At 39.8% G+C, this 25,761-nt stretch overlaps 1 protein-coding gene across 1 annotated transcript in view; it reads right to left on the reverse strand.

Annotated features, from left to right (window-relative positions):
• Positions 1-25,761, reverse strand: part of ANKFY1 (ankyrin repeat and FYVE domain containing 1) — a 119,838-nt gene that overhangs the window by 69,039 nt on the left and 25,038 nt on the right. The window contains exons 2-3 of the mRNA XM_042780493.1: positions 21,188-21,380; positions 10,444-10,562 (exon numbers count right to left, since the gene is read on the reverse strand). Coding sequence (XP_042636427.1) covers positions 10,444-10,562; positions 21,188-21,380 — 312 coding nt within the window. The remainder of the gene's footprint in view (positions 1-10,443; positions 10,563-21,187; positions 21,381-25,761) is intronic.

Genomic DNA, 25,761 nt, shown 5'->3' on the forward strand with positions numbered 1-25,761 from the left:
ACCTCAGAAACCCAAGGAGGTGTCACTATGACTCAGATCCAACTTGAGAGCAGTGAGTTTGCTTTATGTGTATGTGTGTGTATGTGTGTATGTATATATATATATGTATATATATATATATATATATATACACACATACATACATACACACATACATACACACATACATACATACATATATATATATATATATACAGAGAGAGAGAGGAGCTCTGGTAGCACAGTGCTTAAGGCACTTGACTGCTAACCTGAAGGCTGACGGTTGAAACCTACCAGCCACTCCTCGGAAGGAAGATAGGGCACTCTACTTCCATAGTGATACTGCCTCGGAAACCCAAGGAGGGGTCGCTATGAGTCGAGTCTGACCCGATGGCACATAACAACAACACAACATATATGTATGTATACATACACACACACTACCGCACATTAAGATTTTGGATGAATTTCAAAATACTTATGCTAAGTGAAAGAAGCCACACCAAAGGAACCATATGCTTTATAATTCCATTTCTATAAAAGTCTAGAACATACAAACTACTCTATAGTGGCAGAAAAAGATCCCTGTTTGCCTGAGAATATGGATGTAAAAAGGGATGGATTACAAAGAGACATGAGGAAACTTGGGGAGATGGAAATATTTGTTATGTTGATTGTGGTGATGGTTTCACAGATGTATTCATATGTCAAAACTAATCAAATTGTATCCTTTTTATGTAGACTGTTACTATATTTCCATTATAAAGTTGGGACAAAACAATATAAGTGAGAGGCACCACTGCACTGTGGTTACTGGCATAGATACTGTAACCAAATGGCCTGGGTTCAAACCCCAGTTTTAACAATTACTAGGTGTGTGACTTTGAGCAAGTTATTTAATATTGTTATGCTTTATAGTTGCCTCATCTATAAAATGGGAATAAACAAAGTATTGTTCTAAAGATAAATTAGTCAATGTATATAAAGCACTCAGAACGGTATCACATAGTAGATGTTATTATTATAACAATTTAAAAATTAATTACAATGAAAATATTACTGATCTAAATATTTTAGATGCAGCCAGAGTCATACTATGAAAGAAGTCATAGTTTTAGAGTTATTAAAAAATGAGACAAAGGTAAACTAATAATCATACAACTCAAAAAAAAAATTAAGCCAAAGGTATTCCAAAGAAAAATTCAAAACTGTAAAAGCAAAAAAGAAATTATTGAATTGGCTAACAAAAAAAATAAATAAAAAACATAAGAACATTTAATAAACCCAAACCAAGTCTGGAATAAATCAACAAATAGACAAACATAGCAAGTCTAACTAAAGATTGGAGAGATAAAAACACAAAACCAACAACAGGACTCAGTAAGGGGATACAGCCACAGATAGATATAGCTCTTTTCAAAGCTCTAAGAGAATGCACCACGACTGGTCTATCAGTTCATCATATTATGGTGGCTTATGTGTTGCTGTGACGCTGAAAACTATCCCACTGGTATTTCATATACCAGCAGGGTCACCCATGGTGGACAGATTTCAGCAGAGCTTCCAGACTAAGACAGACTAAGAAGTTTACCTATGTTTTATTGACAATGCAAAGGCATTCAACTGTGTGGATCATAACAAATTATGGATAATACTGAGAAGAATGGTAATTCTAGAACACTTATGAGGAACCTGTACATAGACCAAGAAGCAGTCATTTGAACAGAAAAGGGGATACTGCATGGTTTAATATCAGGAACAGTGTGCATCAGAGTTGTAGCCTTTCATCATACTTATTCAATCTGTATGCTGAGCAAATGATCTGAGAAACTGGACTATATAAAGAAGAATGTGGCATCAGGATTAACAACCTGTGATATGCAGATGACACATCCTTACTTGTTGAAAGCAAGCACTTGATGAAGATCAAAGAGTACAGCCTTCAGTATGGATTACACCTCAACACAGATAAAACAAAAGTCCTCACAACTGGACCAATAAGCAACATGATGATAATTGGAGAAAAGATCGAAGTTGTCAGAGATTTCATTTTACCTGGTTCCATAGTCACACCCATGGAAGCAGTAGTAGAGAAATCAGACATCTTATTGTACTGGGCAAATCTGCAGCAAAAGACTTCTTTAAAGTGTTTAAAACCAAAAATATCACACTGAAGACTAAGGTGCACTTGACCCAAGCCATGGTATTTTCAATAGCCTCATATGCACTTGAATGCTGGAAAATGAGTAAGGAAGACTGAAGAAAAGTTGATGCCTTTGAATTGTAGTGTTAGTGAAGACTACTGAATATCATAGACTGTCAGAGGGATGAGCAAATCTGTCTTGGAAGAAACACAGCCAGAATGCGCTTTAGAAGCAAGAATGGCCATACTTTGTCTCTCACACTTTGTTCACGTTCTTAGGAGGGACCAGTTCTTGGAGAAAGGTGTGATGCTCAGCAAAGGGTCAGCAAAAAAGGAGAAGATCCTTAATGAGGTGACTGACACAGTGGCTGCAAGGATGGGCTCAAGCACAGCAACAACTGTGAGGCTGGCAAAGGACCAGGCAGTGTTCTGTTGAACAAAGGGTCACTATGAATTAGAACCAACTCAGTGGCACCTAACAGTAACAACAAGGGAATGTGTTGAGTCTCCTGTCCTGGAAATAATCTCCAACTGGCTGGGAGGGCACTTCAGAAGCTCTCACTGTTTAATGTTTCCTTTTTCTTATCAGTATCCTGTACAAAGAACATTATTGGGTATGGTAGTTAAGGGCATGTGCTAACGTGGCTGGGCCTGGTTGAGTGGCTGGGTAGCTGGTGGAAGTTATTCCCTATAATGAGACTGGTAATTATTCCTTATAATAATCCACAATGGGATCCACCACAAGCAGCTGAGTAGCTGCTTTCGGGATGTGGTCTGCTTCCCATATGTAAGAAGCAGCTTTGGGAATGCTCTCCAGTTTATGGCACACTTGAACCCTGCATGTAATTGGGTCATTGCTCAGCAGCCTGCCATGCTCTGCTGATTTTGGGACTTTCAATGGACTTGAATCAATGGCCTGCCATGTTGTTTGGCGATATTGGGACTATGCCTTTTTATCTGTCCACCTTGGGTTTGTCAGCCTAAGCAGCACAGCCAGCAGCTATCTGAGTGAAGGAAAGCCTTCAGCTTCAGTGGGCCAGGAGGAGAAGGCAGACCTGAAGCCCAAGGCTGAGGGGTTTTCACCCAGTCCCTACAGCCTGGCACTTTGAACTCAGACTTAAAGCCTCCAACTGTAAGACAATAAACTCCTGTTTGTTAAAGCCATCCCATTTGTGGTATATATTCCTGTCAGAGCAGCATTAGGTAACCAAGACTCTTGGTAATAAGAAACAAACTATTTTAAAATAAAATTTTCAAACAATTTTTCTTCCCCTTATTCCTTTCTCCACTGACCAACTCCTTTCTTTTTCCTTTGTCATTCACACTTTGAACCTAAAAACAAAACTTAGTCTGTGTTCAACTGTGAGAGCCATCTTATTGCAGGTCCCAGAATTGCACAACTCTCCTTGTAATATAAAGCTACATGGTCACTAAGATCATCCTCTGTAACTACTATTTCTACCCTGCTCTGATCAACAATTTGCAGAAGACTGCTACCTAGGTTAAGAATTTTAAAATCCTGATACTGGGACCAGATCAATTAAATCAGAATCTCCGGGGATGGGGCTCAGGCATAAGTATGTTTTAAAACTCCCTACATGATTCTAATTGCAGCCAAACTTCAGAACCAACTTTTTAGCTCCTTATTACTCAAGGTATAGTCCATAGACCAGCAGTATAAGCTTCAATTAGAAGCTTGTTAAAAATGCTGCTGCTCGGCCATTTTGGATATAATGCGACAACATTCTCATTTGGATTCCAGAGACCTAAGAATAGCCTCCGTTTGCCAAGAACGGCAGGGACATATGGTAGGCTGACAACAGAAAAGGATACAGGTGGTGAGTATGTAAGTGATGCCAACTAGCAAATACAGGAGCACAGCACAGTACCCTGGTTATGTAGATAACATAGAAAGAAAACAAAAATGGTGGGCAAGGCACTCCAACACACAAATACCAATTAAATACAAACACAAAAACATCACAATGCCTTGGAGACAACAGAGCATCACAGTCCACACAAAGAAGCAAGATAAAGCGGAAGAAATAAGGGACCAGGATACAGACCCAAAATACATCCCTGAGGAAGATGCAGCATTGGAACTCTCTTATAAGGAATTCAAAAGAATTATATTTAGGTACCTTCAACTGACTGAGAGAGAGATCAAGGAAAACACTGACAAAATTGAGGAAAACACAGAGAAGACCCTAGAACAATTACGAAAGACAATACAAGAACAAAATGACACAACAAATGAAAAATTAGACATGATACAAAATCTACACACAGAAATCCAGAAGGTTAACACTAAATCTTCAGAAACAGATAACACATTGAATGGGCAAAGGAGTAGAACTCAAACAATGGAGGACAGAATTAGTGAGATTGAAGGCAATACTCCTCAATACTCAAAACTTCTTTGGAAAGGGATCAATCAGAAAAAAGATCAAAACAAAATGAAGAAAACCTAAGGTTCATGTGCGATACCACCAAAAGGAATAACCTACATGTAATCAGAATTCCAGAACAGGAAGAAACAAATGAAACCACAGAAAAAAAACTGTTGAAGATTTATTGGAAGAGAATTTCCCTGGTATGATGAAAGATGAGAATATATCCATTCAAGAAGTTCAACAAACCCCAAACAGGGTAGACCCCAAAAGAAAATCATCAAAACATATCATCATCAAACTCACCAAAATAAAAGACAAAGAAAGAATGCTGAAAGCAGCACGGGAAAAACAAATAGTTATCTACAAGTGGCAACCAATAAGACTAAGCTCAGATTTCTTGGCAGAAACCATGCAGGCGAGAAGACAATGGGATGGTATATATAAAGCCCTGAAAGAGAAAAATTTCCAGCCAAGAATTATATACCCAGCAAAACTGTCCCTCAGATATGATGGTGAAATTAGGACATTTTCAGATAAGATGAATTTAAGGGAATTTGTTAAAACTGGACCAACCAACAACAGCAAACAATAAGTGACCATTAACACACGACTACATAATCCAGAAACCAACCCAGTTATAGAAGTATCCAAAGCAAATAATCCTACAGATTGTAAACAGGGAACCAGAGACATCAACTGACAAATGAGAACAACTACAAACCAAAATGAGGGAAAAAATTGTGTAGTTACAGAACATCTAAATGGTAGGGAAGTCAAGACAACTACAAGATAGAATGGACTGTTCTAAACTTGGGAAGAAAACTATAAATCACAGGGTAACCTCAAAGAAAAATGATAAACCTTCACATCAAAATGAAAAAGAGGACCATCATGAATATTTAGCAAATACTAAAACAATAGAAATGAAGGAAGTGATAACACGATTCATAAACAGAATGACCTGAGCACAAAAACTTATATGGAACAAAGAAATCAACACCATGAAAAAACAAATAACAAAATGAAAGCAACAAATTCACACTTGTCAATAATTACATATCTGGCAAGGGACTTATCTCTAAGATTTATAGAAAACTCCAATGCCTCAACAGCAAAGGGATTAACAATCTAATTGAAAAATGGGCAGCAGACATGAATAGACACTTCACCAAGGAGGATATTCAGGCAGCCAGCAAATACATGAAGAGATGCTCACAATCACTGGCCATCAGAGAGATGCAAATCCAAACAACAATGAGATACCATCTCACCCCACCACTGATGGCAAGGTTCAATGAGGCAGAGAATAACAAATGTTGATGGGGATGTGGACAGACTGGGACTGTCATACACTGTTGGTGGGACTGTGAAGTGATACAAGCGCTGTGGAAAGCAGTATGGTGATTCTCAGCTGGAATTGGAGATACCATTTGACCCAGCAATCCCATTACTAGGTATATATCCTAGAGAGGTCAGAGCCAGGACAGGAACATATAATATGCACACCCATGTTCATCGCAGCACTATTTACAATAGCAAAAAGATGGAAACCACCTACGTGCCCATCAACAGAAGAATGGGTAACGAAACTATGGTACATACACAATGGAACTCTATGCAACACTAAAGAATAATGTAGAATCTGCAAAACACTGCATAACACGGATGAACCTAGAGGACATTAGGCTCAGTGAAATAAGTCAATCACAGACGGACAAATATAGTATGATTTCATTATTATGAAAAGTCAAGGAAAGGTTTATATATGGAAAGAAACTTTCTTCGTTGGTTGCCAAGGGTGGGAGGGGAGGGAACACTGCAAAAAAAAAGAATGCATCGACCCATGGGGAAAATTAAAAAAAGTTCAGCCCTACCTCCACTCTCCCAAATTAGAATCTGAATTTTAATAAGATGCCCAGGTGATTCACATGTACTTTATTTTTTTATTGTGATATTTACTTTTTAATTTTTTATTGTGATTTGGGTACAAATGTACAAAGCAGATTCATTTTACTCTCAACAGTTCATGCACATTTGATTTCAGAGCCCCAGTTACAAGCCCAATAATAACCAGTAACTGTAACTGCCCCTTCCCTGTGTCACTCTTATCTATGCAATGCTGTCTGTCCAGCTGTCCCTCTATGCAAATGCTGCCCTTTGATGTCTCACGGTTGCTTGACCTAAGGGTGCATCTCCCTGGCGTAAGTGTTCTGCTTGCAGGCCTTTCTACTATTCGGCTGAGAGCTAATTCATGGAAGTAAGCCCAGTTCCAGTTCTGAAGGATAACCCAGGACCATAGCCTTGGGGGTTCCACCAGTCTCTATTCGACCAGTAATTCTGGTCATCTGAATTTTATTCCACATTTTTCCTCCCACCCTATTCAGGATTTCCAATTATGATCCCTTTCCAAGTGGTTGGCATTGGTAGCCAGGCACCATCTAGTTCTTCTAGTGTCAGGGTCATGAAGGCTGAGGTTCTCATGGTCCATCACACCCTTGGACTAATTGTTTCCATATGACCTTGATTTTCTTCTCTCTTCTTTGCTCCAGAAAAGGGAAGAGCAATAGTTACATCTTAGATGGCCACTCGAAAGCTTTTAAGACCCCAGTCGCTTCTCACCAAAGTAGGATATAGAACAAGATTTTTATGTACTATGTTGTTCCAACTGAGCTTAATATCCTCTGAGACCATGGTCCTAAGCCCACAGGCCTGGTCTGGTAATTCACTCCCTTAAAGTGCTTGGCTGTCACTGAGAAGCTACTCCAATCTTGTCCTGTTACTTCTATAATGTACGTGGATATTTTTCAACACAAACACACATGTAAGAACATCATCAGCAAGATATATTCTATGGTCTTAAGTATATTCCTGTTCACCTACCCACACCTGATCTCACCTGTCTACACATTTACCCATAGACTAGTGTTTGTTGTTACTGGTAATGCAGCATTGTGTTTATAACAATATTTGCTTCTGTTGTCTATTATCTTTTGGACTCATACACACTTTACAGTTTGAGCAGCACTACTCTGGCCTACTACTTAAATATGCTAATAACCTTATGAGGCATTCTTCTCTCTAGAGAAGCTGAGATTCAGATAGGCTAATTCACTTGCTCTCTCCATTTACAAAGCTAGTGAGTGGCACATCGAGGATCTGAACCGTGAATGAGTAGCAGAGTTCAAGGCCTACACTGAAGATTACCAAACTTTCTGTTCATGAAGCCCTTAACCAAAAAAAAAAAGCCCACTGTCATCAAGTTGATTCTAATTCATAGCAACCCCCATAGGGGTTTCCAAAGCTGTAAATCTTTATGAAGCAAACTGCTTCATCTTCCTCCCATGGGGGAGCTGGTGGGTTTGAACTGACAACCTTTTGGTTAGCGGCCAAATACCTTACCCACTATGCCACTAGAGTTCCTATGCCACCCTTAGAATCTCAGAAAATTTTTCACAGCATGCTCCTTAGGCCAAAAAGAACACCTAACAGTTCTGTTTAAGTAGGTTAAGTTCAAACAACTTACTAGGTACTTATATCCTAACAATTTAATAGCCACTTGGAAAAAAAAAAAATGTAAATTAAAAATATTACTTCATTCTTAAATAAACACAAGCATTTACTAATGGATGTGTGCCTGTGAGGTATTACACAAACCCCCAAATCTTGGAATCAGGCCCAACACTGGGACCCTCATATCCTGTTACATACCAATATTCACATGGTATTTGCCTCTAATCACACTGACTGCCAAAAACCCAGCTTTGTAAAGATATGACATTGTGTTAGTTATCAACTGCAATGTAACACATTACCCTAAAACTTAGCTCAAAATAGACACATTTGTTGTATCACACAGTTTCTGAGGATCTGGAAGCAGTTTGGCTGGGTGGTTCTGGTTCAGTGTCTCTTGTGAGACTGTAGTCAGGTTGTTGGCCAGGGCAGGAGTCATTGGAAGGCTTAACTGGAAGGTACTCTCCCAAGATGGCTTACTCATATGGGTGTTGGCAGGAGGGCACTAAGGCTGTTTGTGTGTTCTCACGACGCGGCAGCTAACTTCCCACAAACTAAGCAATCCACAAGTGAGAGCAAGGAGAGCAAGAAGGACACCACAATGCCTTTTATGATCCTATTTCTGAAGTAACAAGTTGTTACTTCTGTCACATTCTTTTCATTAGTGGCAAGCAAGTCATTAAGTCTATGCTTAAGAGGAGAGGCATTTGGCTCCACCTCTGAAGAGAGAGCATCAAATATGTGGGCATCTTTTAAAATTACCATGGATGCCATCAAAAGGAACATAGCATAATCTAACATGGGAACTGAACAAGTCTGAGCTAATACTTCACGAATTTCCAGCAGATATCAAGTAATGCTGTGTTTCTCTTCAAAATCTGAATTATCTACAATGTCCTGCGACTTGGTTCTAACACCTTAGGGGTAGCTCAGCACAGTCTCTGGAAGTCTATGCTCTTTCCATGGCACAGGGCAACCTCCCCACGCAGTGCTTCAGTGCATAGCTTTCCTAAAAGACTGAAAAGGAGAAAGGAAAGATGCTTTCTGCTCTTTGGAATACCTTCACAGGGCCCAGAACACATTCCAGGAAACCTGACTGACTTGCACCATAAGCTCTTATGTCAGGGGATCCTAAGATCTCTGATTGGTGTGATACAGTGAATTATTTGGTATGATTCTTCTACCCATGGCCTTTCTGACTCTCACCAGATTACTGGGTGGAACTATGCAAATATATGGTGTTTGTGGCCCATCAAGGGGATTGACAACTTGTTAGTAATATAAAAATGAGGAAAACCAAAGATTCGTGGAAACAATTAGTCCAAGCGACTGGTACATGCGACATCTGCAACCTATATGACTATGAGACCAGAAGAACTAGATGGTGCCTGGCTACCACTGTCAAACACTCAGAGGGGGATCTATGTAGGAGATCCTGGATAGAGAGGCAGAACAATGTGGAACAAAACACAAAATGATTTGGGAAAAAAAAAGGGGGGACCAGGTTTGCTGGTCTGATAGAGCCTGGTGGAACCACTGAGACTATGGCCCCTAGCTACCCTTCAGGTCTGGAATTGAACCCATACCTGTGGCTTCCAGCCAAACAAAAGACAGGCATATGAGCTGAACATGTACCTGAGATAGATAGACTCCTTGGAGAGAACAATCATGGGAGAAAGAAGGACTGTATATGCACAGGGAGACAGTTCAGGGGGCATGAAAGCATGGAGGGATGGACACAGGGAAGAGGTAACTATTGGGAAGAAGTGGGAGAGGAGCTATTGCATTGTGGTAAATTGTAGTCAATGTCATGAGACAAAGTCTATGTGAACTGCTGTATGGAAAGTGAATTTGCTCTGTAAACTTTCACCCAAATCACAATAAACATTTCTTTTTTTAAAAAAAAAGCACTTAGGTAAATTGTAAATGAAAATTTGAGTTTAAAGTCAAGTTTTAATAAGTGATGTTTTTGAGTCCACTTACTACTGTACTTACCCAAATTCTAAGTAACATAATGTGGCATAAAACAATTAAGTAACAGCAATTACTAGCTGAATGCACCTATTCAAATTCTGAAGACAACTGATAGTCATCCTTTCATATTACTTTTGAATCAATTCTTGTAAACTAGGAAAAGTATTTATATGAAAAGAGCTTCTGGATACTCACATTTTATAAATTATAAGAACATATAGATATTCAAATATTTACTGGTTTTTAATTAACCAGGTACTAAACAGAAGCAACCACTAAAGTACAATGTACTGGCTCATTTATCACTTAACTAGTTCATGGGCAATATCAATTAATACTATTTTACTTTCATTACATTATGAGTATTACAAAATAAGATACTATAACCTTCTGCTAAGAGTTCCTGACTGGCGATTTTGAGTCCCTGACAGGCCGGAGACTCACCTGATAGGTCCAGCTCCTGCGTGGAAGACAAGTTGGCCAGACTCCAGCTGTCACTGCGGGCTGCCAGGACAAACTTGTGAGCACTGATGTGCCTGCCCCCAACCTTTATCTTCAGGTCACTGATGGAGAAAAATACCCAGAGATATAGAAAGAGAAACGCCAACATAACTACATATAGTTACAATAAGTATAAGGGTATTGAGTAATCAACATGTATCTGTACAAGAATACAATTTACAGAAAAATTATTTCTATAAACCAGGAGTGAATTCTGATGGGTCACATTTTATAATATGTTGCTAGACAAGTGTGCTATGTCTAACTTCTAGCTTTAGTTCACATGTGATGCTCTGTTGCCAAAGGTATCCCCTAATGAGATCCTTATGGTCGTGAACTACAAGTTAAGTAGAATTAATATTCATATACAAACTAGAAAAGGTTTCATGCAGAATAAATCACAGGAGACAGAAAAATGTGCAGCTTAAAGACTAACAAGAACTCTGAGGCTACAGTGCAGCTATAGTCCATATTAATGCTAAAGTAAATTAACCAGAAAAACTACCAACAAATCAGTTTTGACAAAGCAGTCAAGAATATGAAACCCAATATCTGGACTCCACCAGAAACATTTAGACTTAATATTGGTCACTTTTTTTTCAACATTTATAAAGTGATGAGGAGGGGAGAATTTTTTTCCCCAAAAATATCATGTTTCCATATCTGACATACCATTATATGAAAAGGGCTTCCTTGATAGATGTTTATGTTTAATCCTGAACCACCAAATGCTAAAAGAGGAAAGCATCTGGATGGTTAACAACAACTTCCAGATGACCCACTGGGCTGACAATAGCATGTGCCATATGGATGCTCTGGCAGCAAACAAACTAGCTGAAAACAGTTTAATTTTTATCATCCTGCTTGTATTTATGATTTTCAACTTTTTATGTTTTCCTTTAAAATTATTTATTAGGTTGAAAAACCTTTAGAAACTAAATATACAAAAAGCATTACACAAATTAACCCATTCATTTAAAAGAAGATCCAAATAGAATATTGATTTATATAATCCTGACACATTTTGCCATACGAAAGCCCTGTCTAGCACCTACTTTATAATCACATAAAAGTATCAACAATTTTAATTCTATTAAGGCTAAGCTGCAACTAATTATGCCAGATCACAGAGTGATAGCATATTTGTGATAGTTGGGGCTGTGTGTCAACTTGGCTGGACCACAATTCTGTGTGGTTTAAGCTGTTGTGATGTGATTATTCCCATGATGGGATCAGATGATTATGTTTGACCAGGCAATCTGTTGAAAGGGAGTTTCCTTAGGGGTGTGGCCTGCTTCTAGTATATCCAAGGACATTCTGGGAAAAGAGACATTCTTCCGTGGATCGAGATTCTGTGGTGCTGCCCACAACTGTCCGTAAGTGAACAGCCCACCATTCAGCCTGGAGATCTTGGATTTGTCATTTGTTGGAGTCAACAGCCGATGTACTGCCTGCCAGCCTTGAGCTCCACAGCCCCTGCAGTTGCGAGAGTTGGGAAAAGCCTCCAGCTTGACGTTTGATCCAGGAACTTTGGACCTGCCAGCTTCTATAACTGTGAGACATTTTCCTAAGATAAATTTCTCTATATATACATATATATATATATATAAGCTTTACTGGTTTTGTTTCTCTAGAGAACCCAGTCTAACACAGTATTTATTTACTATTTCTAATGAAAATAGGAAATAGGAAGCTGGCTATTTATAAAGTACAATTTTAAAACTCTAAATTTACTTATAAGGCACTACATTCTAATAACTTTAATGGATTTTCAGTGTCTTCTACTGCTTTAACTACCAGTCTGACTTTTAGTCATAAAACTGTAAAAGGAACAAACTCAAAAATCAAACTCACTGCCATTGAGTTGATTCTGTCCAATACTAACACCCACTGGGTTTCCAAGGCTATGTATTTTTTTAAAAAAGCATTTTATTGAAATGTAATTTATGTACAGTGAAATACACAAAACTAAAGTGACATACATTTTTTTTTTCTTTTTTTTGCAGTGTTCCCTTCCCTCCCCTTCCACCCCTGGCAACCAACAAAGAAAGTTTCCTTCCATATACAAACCTTTCCTTGACCCTCCACAATAACGAACTAATACTGTATTTGTCCTTCTGTGATTGACTTATTTCACTCAGAATAATGTCCTCTAAGTTCATCCATATTATGCAGTGTTTTGCAGACTCTACATTATTCTTTAGTGCTGAATAGCATTCCATTATGTGTATGTATCATAGTTTAGTCATCCAGTCTTCCACTATAAATCTTAAAGATAAGTCCCTTGCCAGATATGTAATTATCAGCAAATATGAATTTGTTGCTGTCATTTTTGTCATGTGCTTTTTTGTGGTGTCGGTTTCTCTGTTTCATATAATTTTTTATGCTGAGCTCATTTTGTTTATGAATCATGTTATCACTTCCCTCACTGCTATTGTTCTAATATTTGCTAAATATTTATGCTGGTCTTCTTTTTTGATGTGAAGGTTTATCATTTTTCTTTGAGGTCACCCTGTGATTTATAGTTTTCTTCCCAAGTTTAGAACAGTCTCCTCTATCTTGTAGTTGTCTTGACTTCCCTACCATCTAGAAGTTCTGTAATGACACAGTTTTTTCCCTCTTTTTGGTGTGAAGTTGTCCTCATTTGTCAATTGATGTCTCTGGTTCCCTGTTTACAATCTTGTAGGTTTATTGACTTTGGATACTGCCATAGGTGGGTTGGTTTCTGGGTGATATTGTCATGTGTGTTAATGGTCAGTTGTTGTTGGCTGTTGGTGCTTCACTGTCCAAAGGACTCCCTTTATCATGTCTTGTAAGGTTGGTCTGGTTTTAACAAATTCCCTTAATTTCAGCTTATCTAGAAATGTCACCGTCATATTTGAGAGACAATTTTGCTGGGTTACCTAAATCTTGGTTGGAAATTTTTCTCTTTCAGGGTTTTATATATACCATCCCATTGTCTTCTTGCCTGCATGGTTTCTGTCAAGAAATCCGAGCTCAGTCTTATGGGGTGCCCCTTGTAGGTAACTTTTTGTTTTTCCCATGCTGCTCTCATGATTCTTTGTCTTTGGTTTTGGTAAGTATGATGATAATATGTCTGGATGATTTTCTTTTTGGGTCTATCCTGTTTGGGGTTCGTTGGATGCCCTGAATGGATATATTCTCATCTTTCATCATACCAGGAAAATTCTCTTCCAACAAATCTTGGACAATTTTCTCTGTGGTTTTATTTGTTTCTTCTTGTTCTAGAATTCCGATTACACCAAGGCTATGTATCTTTACAGAAGCAGACTGCTTCATCTTTCTTCTGTGGAGTGGCTAATAGGTTCGAAGCACTGACCTTTTGGTTAGCGGGCAAATACCTTAACCAGTACACCACTAGAGCTCCCTATAAGAGCAATGGTTCTCTGAAATTCCTACCACTATTTAGAAATGTCAGGTCAATTTTTTTTTTTTCCTATTTTTTTGTAGCCTGACATACCAAAGGGAAATAAACATATGAATTTCATTAGTAACTTCTAACAATATTTTTTTTAAATTCACAATAGAAAATCTAACAAGTCTGCACAGAGTACTCAGATTATAGTGTACCATCAGGTCTCCTAAAGTTAATACAGAGACCAGTGTTCATTGGTGGTTACCAGGGGAAGGGGCGAGGGGAATGAGGGAATCATTCTCTAGGTAGTAGTTACTTTTTGTTTATGGTGATGGGAAAGTGGCACTGCATGTGGGTAAAGTTTGTATAGCTTGACAAATGTAACTAATGCCACTAAGTTGTACACAAGAAAAAGGATAAACTGGCAGATGCTATGTTATATATAAGCACCTCCGGTGACACAATGGTTAAACGCTCAGCTGCCAACTGAGAGATCAGTGGTTGGAACTCGGGACAGAAAAGACTTGGCATTCTGCACCCATGAAGATCACAGCCTGGGAATCCCTATGGGACAATTCTACCTTATCATATAGGGTCACTATGAGTCGGCATCAACTCGACGGCACACAACAACAAATGTTATATATAATTTTGCAACAATAACAACAAAAAATAATAATTAACAAAATAAAGTACAAGGGGCTACAGATGCTGATACTACTAACACACAGTCAACTCATGGGATTAGTTTTCTTGGTTTGAAGGCTTAGAGGCATGGTCTCATGGGTTAATCTAGTCAATTGGCATAACATAATTCTTAAAGTTTATGTTCCACCTCCTAGTTTGGTGGGTTGTGTATGGGGTCTTAAAAGCATATGAGCAGCTATCTAAGACAAACTAACAGTCCTCATTCCTCTGGAGCAAAAGAATCAAACCAAACCACAGTCATTGCCGTTGAGTCGGACCCAACTCATAGTGACCCCTCCTTGGGCTTCCAACGCAGTATCACTACAGAAGTAGATTGCCCAATCTTCCTTCCAAGGAGTGGTTGGTGGGTTCGAACCACTAGCCTTCTAGTTAGCAGTCAAATGCCTTAGGCACTATGCTACCAGAGCTCCCAGAGCAAAAGAAGGAAACCCAAAACTTAGAAAAGGAACTGGACTGCAGGACTAATTGTCTCAGTGAATTATAGCCTCCTTCACCTTGAGACCAGAACTAGATGGTGCTTGGCTACCACTACCGAATGTTCTGGTTGGGGTCACAATAGATGGATCATGACAGAAAGGGGGAAAACTGTTAAACAAAAGTTCAGATTCTTGAAGAGTCCAAACTTACTGGACCCACTTAGGCTGGAGGAATCCCTGAGCCTATTGCCCTGAGAGGCACGGGCTCGGGGATGCTTGGCTCAGCTTTAGGGCCAGCTTTATATTAAGGCCGGTTCCCGGAGAGGGCAGGCGCACAGGCTAAGGGCTGCGTGTCTCAGCTTTGGAGGCAGCTTTATTTAAGGCTGGGCTCTGGAGACGTGGGCACAGAGAGGTTAGAAAATAAAGGAGGCAAACTTATCTGTCAGTTTGTCATCCCATGGCAGCTTATGTGTTGCTGTGAGGCTGGAGGCTATGCTACCAGTGTTACAACATGTGAGCAGGGTTACCTATGGTACACAGGTTTCAGTGGAGCTTCCAGACTGAGACAGACTCAGAAGAAGGAAGAGGACTTCCACTTCTCTAACAACTGGCCAGTGAAAACCTTATGAATAGCAGTGAACCACTGTCTGATATATTATTGGAAAACTTTATGAATAGCCTTGAAACACTGTCTGACACAGTGTCATAAGATGAGCCCATCAGGTTGGAAGGCACTCAAAGTATGACTGGGGAAGAGCTGCATCATCAGAGTAGAGATGACCTTAATGACATGGATGGAGTAAAGCTTTTGGGGCCTCCATTGGCTGATGTGGCATGACTCAAAATGAGTACAAACAGATGCAAACATCCATTAATAATCGGAACATGGAATGTACGAAGTATGAATCTAGAAAAACTAAAGTTGTCAAAAATGAAATGGAACACATAAAGATCAATATCCCAGGCATTAGTCAGCTGAAATGGACTGGTTTTGGCCATTCTGAATCAGACAACGATATGATCTACTCTGCTGGGAATGGCAAATTGAAGAGGAATGGTGTAGCATTCATTGTCTCAAAGACTGTTTCAAGATCTGTTCTAAAGTACAATGCTGTCAATGATAGGATAATATCCATATGCCTCCAAGGAAGACGAGTTCTTTAATACTACTATTACTCAAATCTATGCACCAACCACCAAAGCCAAAGATGAGGAAACTAAAGATTTCTACCAACTTCTGCACTCTAAAACTGACCAAACACGCAATCAAGATGTGCTGATATCACTGGTGACTGGAATGCAAAAGTTGGAAACAAAGAAGAGTTACTGGTAGTTGGAAAATATGGCCTTGGTGATAGAAATAATACTGGAGATCACATGACAGAATTTTGTAAGACCAAAGACTTAGTCATTGCAAATACCTTTTTCAACAACATAAATAATGCCTATACACATGGACTTCACCAGACAGAATACACAGGAATCAAACTGACTACATCAGTGGCAAGAGGCAATGGAGGAGTTCAATATCTTCAGCCAAAAAAAGGCCAGGGGCTGATTGTGGAAAAGACCATCAACTGCTCATATGCAAGTTCAAGTTGAAGCTGAAAATAATTAAAACGAGTCCACGAGAGCCAAAATATGACTTTGATAATATCCCTCCTGAATTTAGAGACCATCTAAACAATGGATTTGATTCAATGCACACCAATGACCAGAAACCAGAGGAATTGGGGGATGACATCATCCACGAAGAAAGCAAGAGGTTATTAAAAAGACAAGAAATGCATGTCAGAAGAGACTCTGAGACTTGCCCTTGAGCAGAGAGTAGCTAAAGCAAATGAAAGAAATGACAAAATAGAAGAGCTGAACAGATTTCAAAGAGCAGCTGAAGATGACAAAGCCCATAATTATAATGAAATGCACAAAGACCTGGAGTTAGAAAACCAAAAGCTAAGAACATGTTCAGTATTTCTCAAGCTGAAAGAACTGAGGAAAAAATTTAAGCCTCAAGTTGCAATACTGAAAGACTCTATGGGCAAAATATTGAATGATGCAGGAAATGGTGAAACAAGATGGAAGGAATACACAGAGTCACTATACCAAAAATAACTGGTCAATGTTCATCCATTTCAGGAGGTGGCATGTGATCAAAAACCAATGGTATTAAAGGAAAAATTCAAAGCTGCATTGAAGGAATTGGCAAAGAACAAGGCTCCAGGAATTGACAGAATACCCACTGAGATGTTTCAACAGACAGGTACCATGCTGGGGCACTCACTCAGCTATGCCAAGAGATTTGGAAGACAGCTACCTGGCCAACTGACTGGAAGAGAGCCATATCTGTACCCATTCCAAAGAAAGGTGATCCCACAGAATGTGGAAATTATTGAACAATATCATTGATATCATGTTCTCGTTACCTAGTGCTGCTCTGACAAGAATATACCACAAATGTGATGGCCTTAACAAACAGGAATTTATTCTCTCACAATATGGAGGCTCAAAGTCCAAGTTCAGAGTGCCAGGCTCTAGGGGCTGGATGAAAGCCCCTCAACCTTGGGGTCCAGCTTTGCCTCTTACTCCCAGCCCACTGAAGCTAGAGGCATCTCTTCACTCAGGCAGCTACTGGCTGCTGAGGATAACAAGCCCAGGGTCAACAAATAAAAAGGCACAGTCCCGATGCTACCAAACCACTTGGCAGGCCATTAATTTAAGTTCATTGTAAGTCCCAAGGTCGGCAGAGCATGGCAGGCTGCTGAACAATGACACGGCTACATTCAGGGTCCAAGCGTGCCATAGGCTAGAGACCATTCCCAAAGCTGCTTCTTATATATGGGAAGCAGACTACATACCTAAAGCAGCTACTCAGCTGCTTGTGTTAGATCCCACCATGGATTTGATTGCCAGTCTCATCATGGGGAATAACTACCACCAGCTCCCCATCCACTCAACCAGGCCCAGCCAAGTTGACATAAAAACATAACTACCACATATCACATGCAAGTAAAATCTTACTGAAGATAACTCAAAAATGGTTGCAGCAGTCTATTGATAGAGCGCTTCCAGAAATGCAAGCTGGATTCAGAAGAGGATGTGGAATGAGGGATATCATAGCTGATGTTAGATTGATCTTGGCTCAAAGCAAAGAATACTAGAAAGATGTTTACAACTATGCAAAAGCATTTGATTGTGTGGATCGTAACAAATTATGGATAACATTAAGAAGAATGGGAATTCCAGAACACTTGATTGTACTCATGAGGAATCTGTACATAGATCAAGAGGCTGTCGTTCAAAGAGAACAAGGGGATATTGCATAGTTCAAAATCAAGAAGGGAGGGTTTGTATGCTGAGTAAATAATCCGAGAAGCTGGACTATATGAACAATGTGGCATCAGGATTGGAGGGAGACTCATTAACAACCTGCAATACTTTGCTTGCTCAAAGTGAGGGTGACTTGAAGCACTTACTGATGAAGATTAAAGACTACAGTCTGCAGTATGGATTACACCTCAACATTAAGAAAACAAAAATCCTCACAACTGGTCCAATAAGCAGCTTCGCAATACATGGAGAAAAGTCTGAAGTTGTCAAGGACTTCATATTACTTAGCTCTACAATCAACACCAGTTGAAGCAGTAGTCAAGACATCACACAACATACTGCATTGGGCAAATCTGCTGCAAAAGACCTCCTTCAAGTGCTGAAGAGCAAAGATGTCTCCTTGTAAACTAAGGTGTACCTAACCCAAGCCATGGTATTTTCAATCACCTCATATGCATGTAGGAGCTCTAGAAGCATAGTGCCTAAGGCACTTGCCTGCTAACCAGAAGGCTGGAGGTTCAAACCCACCAGCCACTCCTCAGAAGGAAGACTGGGCAATCTACTTCCGTAGTGATACCGCCTCAGAAACCCAAGAGGGGGTCACTATGAGTCGGGTCCGACTCAATGGCAAACAACAACAACAACAACATATGCATGTGAGAGCTGGACAATGAATAAATAAGACCAAAGAAGAGTTGATGCTTTTGAGTTGTGGAGTTGGTGCAGAATCAAGCTTGGTAAAGTGGAGGGTCAACCAAAAAGGGGAGGGCCCTCAACAAGATGTATTGTCACATGGCTACAACAATGGGCTCAGGTAGAGCAGGGATCATGAGGCTGCCACAGAACCAGGCACTGTTTTGTTCTTCTGTACAGGGTTACTATGAGTTGGAGACGACTTGATGGCACTTAAGAACAACAGTGACATTGCCCTGAGATACTCTTTAAACCCTGAAGTGAAACTATCCTCTGAAGCCACCTTTAAACTAAACAGCGGCTGAACTCAAAAAGTTAAAAATGTCACCTACTCTTGAATATTTTACTCTTTTTAAAAATTACCTCTCTCAGACCAAACAGAAAATAGTTACTCTAAAGCATAATTGAAAAGCTTGGGGGTCAGTGAGTCTGTAAATGGGAGTAAAATAACTAGAACAGAAATGAGTATGTTGGCACGATATGAAGAACGCAACCCGTGTTCACTGAGTATTATGCGTAGAAACTGTTGAATGGGACCATGTTTTACTGTGTATATTTTTACCAAAATACAATATTATTTTAATTTTTAAAACTACTCTTCAGTTACTCCAGTAACTGAGATACACATAAATATACTACCTAAATTCTTCAACAAAATACATCCTTATGAGACAAAGATATTATTTTTTCCTATGGTAATAAAATGAGCGTCTGCAGTTATCTACTTGTCCATGGAAAAAGAGAGAAAAAAGACACTGAACTAAATTTTACTCACCTTTATTCAGAGTGAGCTCTGGTGGTGTAGTGCCTAAGGTATTTCACTGCTAACCAGAAGCCTGGCAGTTCAAACCCACCAGCCACTCCTCAAAAGGAAGACTGAGCAATCTACTTCTGTAAAGATGTTGTTGTTGTTGTTGTTGTTATGTGCCGTCGAGTTGGCAGAAACTCAAAGAGGGGTTGCTATGAGTTAAATCAATTTGACGGCAGTGAGTTTTTGTTCTTTTTTATTCAGAGTATATAGCTTTTTTTCAAATTTTGGTTGTATTAAAATTTTCTTCCTTTTAGAAATGATTAAGATGGCAGATGATAGTCCTGGAATTAGATCTATTTTAAATATTACAACTTATTTTGAAATTGTACTAAGTCTTATCTGGTCCAATCATCCATCTCCCTGGTAGCCAACTCTTTCCTCATATGCATATTCACATCCTTGTTTCTTTTTCATATCCACTGCCACCATCTAAATTCAGGCCTTTATCATTTCTGACCTGAGCTACTTACCACAAAAACACAGCTGCTGTCTCTTCTCTTTACAGTTTCACCTATAATATTACTCAGTTAATCTTCCTAAAACACCACTTTGATTCTGAGAGTTCCACAACTCCGTTCTTCATTTTCTAGAGGATCAAGTTCAAACTCCTCACCTTAGCATCCTAATGCAATCCCTTCTTCCCTTCCTGCCTCTCCCACTGCTCTCCTAGCATGGACATGTAACCTCCTGTTCTCTAAATCCTCTTCATTTTCTCATGTTGAAGCCTTTTCTCAGCCACTCTGCCTAGCAGCAATATCACTGTCTTTACCTATTAAATCTTACACAGCCTTTAACATCTACCCTAAAACTCAGTAACAGCAGGTTACAATTGAATACTTACTATGTGCCAGGCTCTAAATGGCTTATATGTATTCATTAATTTAATCCTCACAACACAACCCTAAGTATTATTATTATTATCTCCATTTCACAGATCAGGAACTTGAGGCTGTCATAAAGTTCAAGATCATACAGCTATTGGAGCTTCTATCAGTAAGCCTCAACCATCATGAGCCTCAATCACCATGCCATACTGTCCATGAGTTCCAAGATTCATTCTTTGGCTATCTCAAAAGAAAGTGGCCTCTCCCACCTGAACAGAGAAGTCACAGATAATTCTCTCTGCATTAGCAATACTATCATTATGACTCCCACACTCTGCTGAGGATAAGCAATGAGCAAGAGAAACAAAAATCCTTGCCTCAAGGATCTTACATTCTACAAAAAAAAGGTATACTGACAAATATCCTGATCAGACAGAAATAAATTTGGGAAAAAACAGGAGAAGATGCCAATAGGGCCCAGAATAAAGCAAAACGGTTTGTTTCCCCAACCAGCTCCCAACCAGGTGCTCACCTATACTGCTCCTGCTCATAAAGGTCTGCCACAATTGTCAGCAGGCGGCTGATGAAGGACTCGCTGCTGCTTTCCTTGTTGGCTCGTGCAGCCAAAAGAGTGCATCTCTTCTCTGTCTCCGCCAGTTTATTCTGCAGCTTAACATACTCTTTTCGGAGAAGCATCAAGTGCTTCTCCAACTTGGCCACCTCCTCTGCAAGGGAAAAAGAATCCAAATTTACCAGGTGTAAAGCAAACAGCATTCACTATTCCCTCATCCCACAAATGGGATGCCTTTAGCCATGTGACATTTCTCCTATTTCTTAGTGATACCCCTATAGGACTAAGAATGATTTTGTTTCACAGTGCTGGTCACTAGGCCACACAGACCATCATGGTCCAAGGATTTCTCCTTGTGGTTTCCCTGAAGCTCCATATTCAATGCATGACAATGAACAACACACATGAAGACCCTGACAGGCATCTGTCCTGCAAATCCTTTACTATAAAGCTTGAGTCTCAAGACAGCAGGATATAAAATAACCTGGTGGACTTTACAAACTCAGTCGACATCTTTGCCCCAGACTTGAGAAAACCAAGCAACTGGCCACAACTCCCACCCTACCAGCAACCACTCCCTCCTACAAAATGTTTTCTCAAAGTATCCATCGAATACCCAAGTTTAATCCCTCCACCTACGCTCTGTATCCCATTCTTCCCCCACTCCCTCAACTTCACTCTCCAGCAACTTCACTCTTTTCTTAATTGAATCCTTCTCATCAGCACATGAACCTGTTCATGTCTGTATCTATTAAAGTAAAATCCTCCTGCTACACTACATTTGACAACCTCTGCCCTTCCATCTCTAGCTATCACATACCATTTCTTTACCTGCCATCCTGAATTCTGTCCCCACCAAGCTCTTGAAACTCCTCTCAGCAATGATCTCCTAATTGTCAAATCCAATTGACTCGTCAATTGTTTTGCCCTAGACTTCTACAACACGGTACAGGTAGTCTACAACTTGTAACATATTAGAATTACAGTAATTCTTCTGGTTACATAGTATCACTCTGACAAGAATATACCACAAATGGGATGGCTTGAACAAACAGGAGTTTATTCTCTTAGTTTGGAGGCTTTAAGTCTGAGTTCAAAGTGCCAGGCTCTAGGGAGCTGGGTGAAAGCCCCTCAACCTTGGGCTTCAGCTCTGCCTCCTGCTCCCGGCCCCATTGAAGCTGGAGGCTTTTCTTGACTCAGCTGCTGCCTGCTAAGGCTGACAAGCCCAAGTTTGACAAGTAATAAGGCACAGTCCCAATATTACCAACCCACATAGCAGGCCGTTAATTCAAGTCCATTACAAGTCCCAAGGTTGGTAGAGCATGGCAAGCTGTTAACGACAACTCAGCTACATGCAGGGTTCAAGAGTGCCATAAGCTAGAGATCGTTCCCCAAGGCTTCTGCTTATATACAGGAAGCAGACCACATCCCTGAGGCTGCTACTCAGCTGCTCACAGTAGATCCCACCATGGAGTTGATTACCAGTCTCCTCATAGGGAATACTACAGCCAGCTGTCCAGCCACTCAACCAGGCCCAGCCAAGCTGACATACAAATTTAATGACCACGACAACACACTTAACAACTGTCTATTTTTTAATTTTTTTTAGTGGGGGGGGGGGTGTACATCTCATCATTAATAGTATGTGCTACATACAATGTTGCAGCATGTAATTTGCAGATGTTATCATACTCAGAGGTTCACTCACAGATCTTTATATGCAGTGTCTCCAACACCCAAAAACAAATGAAGATGGAATTTATAAAGATATTGATAATAAAAGCCAGTAATAATGAAAACTGTAAAGGAAAAAAAAAAGAAAGATATGACTTACGTCAGAATGACGTTATAACAGGGTCATCAGAACAGAACCCCATCATAAATCAGGGACTACTTGTACATGACAACATTATCCATTCCTCCCTTCTCTTCTTTCAGCAACCACAACGTCGCCATCCTCTCTCCATATCTGGTTCCCTGTCTCTTGCACATGATTCTGTGCATCCCTCCTAACCCCTGAGAACCTTCACACTCCCAGGGAGTCCATCCTTGGCCCTCTTCTCAACTATACGTTCTTCCAAGGCAAGCTCAGTCAGGTCTTTGGCATCAACAACAATCTAAGTGCCAGTGATCCACAGATCCATCACACAGCTCACTCGTCCAGATCTATCTCCATGGCTTCATCCATCCATCTGCATAACACACATTTCTCCCTATTGGCCCACCTCAAATTCACTATGCCCAAAACAAAACTTCAAGCAAATTTGCTCTTAACTCCTATGGTCCAAATGCTAATAAATGACACCATCTATCCCAGTTACCCAAACAGAAATCGGAGAGTAATCTCAGATGTCTCCTGCTCACTCACATGGCCCCAATCCTATCCCACCACTAACTCAGCAAACAATCATGACTTTCTCACTTTAACGTTTCAGGGAACCCTTCCTATCCTCTCTATCCCTATTTTTCTCTATACTCTATCTCTATTTTTAATTCATGGAGCTTAGCATTAAATGAAACCCCTTAGGTAGACTTCACTCTGTGCTTTTATTCTGGTGTGACAAACGTACACAGACAAATCACTGGTTTTGAAGAGTTCTACCCAGTGACTGAGACTAAAGAGCCAAAGAGAAAGCATTTAGTACAGAGCAGTAAGTTTATGTAATGTTCCCAAACTTACACTCATCTGGAGAGAAAAAAACAGAGGTGATTGGCCTCTTTAAAGAAAAACTGACAGTGAATTTCTAGGGATGGGAAAAGAGTATGTGAAAGCACATGCAATTAAGAGTGACAATAAATTCTTTTAAAAAATGATATCACTTGTAGCAAAACAAATCTATGATGTCAAAAGTCATAACAGACTTCCGGTAAAATGGAAGAATAGGCAGACAAGTGACACAGACCCTCTTCAACAAAGAAAAGAAAAACCAACTGACAGAGATACATAAGATAATCTTGGGAGCCCTGAGCTCTGAAAGGAATTACACAGAAGTGGATTAGGCACCAACTAGTGGAAGACACTGAACGAAAACAGTGAGTACAGAGCCGGTCAGAGCTGCGGACTGTCAGCTACTCTGACAGGATCAACAGCTCGAGTATTTCCAAGTGGTGTTGGGACCTGAGAACTGACCTAAAGATCAGCCCCAGTCACCAAGGGCTGCAGGGACAACTGCACTGGTGGCCTATGACTAGGAAGGGAAACAGCAAGGAGGGAGACAACCTGAGCTGTTGACTTTCCGCTGTCTGGAGGGCGTAGCCATTTTGATTATTTACACACAGCAGCCATTCTGGATATTTAAAGTGATCAAGGGTACAGCCATTTTGAATCTTTACAAGTGGCAACCATTTTGGATTTTAAAGTAACATCATTCTCATTGGGATTCCAGGGACCTAAGAATAGGCTTTGGTTACCAAGGTTGGCAGGGACGTATGAGAGACTGACAACAAGAAAGGAGACAAGTGGTGAGTGTCTAAGTGTTGTCAGCTAGCAAATATAGAAGCACAATACCCTGCTTGCGTAGATAACATCCAAACAAAACAAAGAAAATGAAAATCGTAGGCAAGTCACTCCAACATACAATCACCAATTAAATATAAACACAAAAACATCACAACATCTCAGAGACAACAGAGTATCACAGTCCACACAAAGAAGCAAGATAAAGCAGAAGCAACAAGGGACCAGGATACAGACCCAAAACACATCCCTGAGGAAGACGCAGCATTGGAACTCCTTGTTAAGAATTCAAAAAAATTATTTTTAGGCATCTTCAAAGAATTGAGAGGTAGATCAAGGAAAATACAGAGAAAACCCTAGAACGATTTCAAAAGACAATACAAGAACAAAATGACAAAAAAAAAAGAGAGAAATTAGAAATGATACAAAATCTACACATAGAAATCCAAAAGATTAATACTAAATTTTCAGAAATAGATAAGACATTGAATGGGCAAAAGAGCAGAATTGAATCAATGGAAGGCAGAATTAGGGAGACTGAAGACAAATACCTGAATACTTCTTTGGAAAGGGATAAATCAGAAAAGAGAGCAAAACAAAATGAAGGATACCATCAAAGGAATAACTTATGCTTAATCAGAATTACAGAACAGGAAGAGACAGACAAAACCACAAAGAAAACTGTCAAAGATTTGTTGGAAGAGAATTTTCCTGGTATGATGAAAGATGAGAATATATCCATTCAGGAAGTCGAAGGAACCCCAAACAGGGTAGACCCCAAAAGAAAATCACCAAGACATATCATCATCAAACTAACTAAAGACAAAGACAAAGAAAGAATCATGAGAGCAGCACAGGAAAAATGAAAAGCTACCTACAAGGGGCAATCATTAAGACTAAGGTCAGATTTCTCGACAGAAACCATGCAGGCAAGAAGACAATGGGATGGTATATAGAAAACCCAGAAAGAGAAAAATTTCCAACCAAGAATTAGGTACCCAGCAAAACTGTCCCTCAAATATGATGGTGAAATTAGGACATTTCCAGATAAGCAGAAATTAAGGGAATTTGTTAAAAC

The sequence above is a fragment of the Orycteropus afer genome, unplaced genomic scaffold (genome assembly GCF_000298275.1).
Source record: "Orycteropus afer afer isolate SDZICR_OR568_19922 unplaced genomic scaffold, OryAfe1.0 scaffold00042, whole genome shotgun sequence".
Lineage (NCBI taxonomy): Eukaryota > Metazoa > Chordata > Mammalia > Tubulidentata > Orycteropodidae > Orycteropus > Orycteropus afer.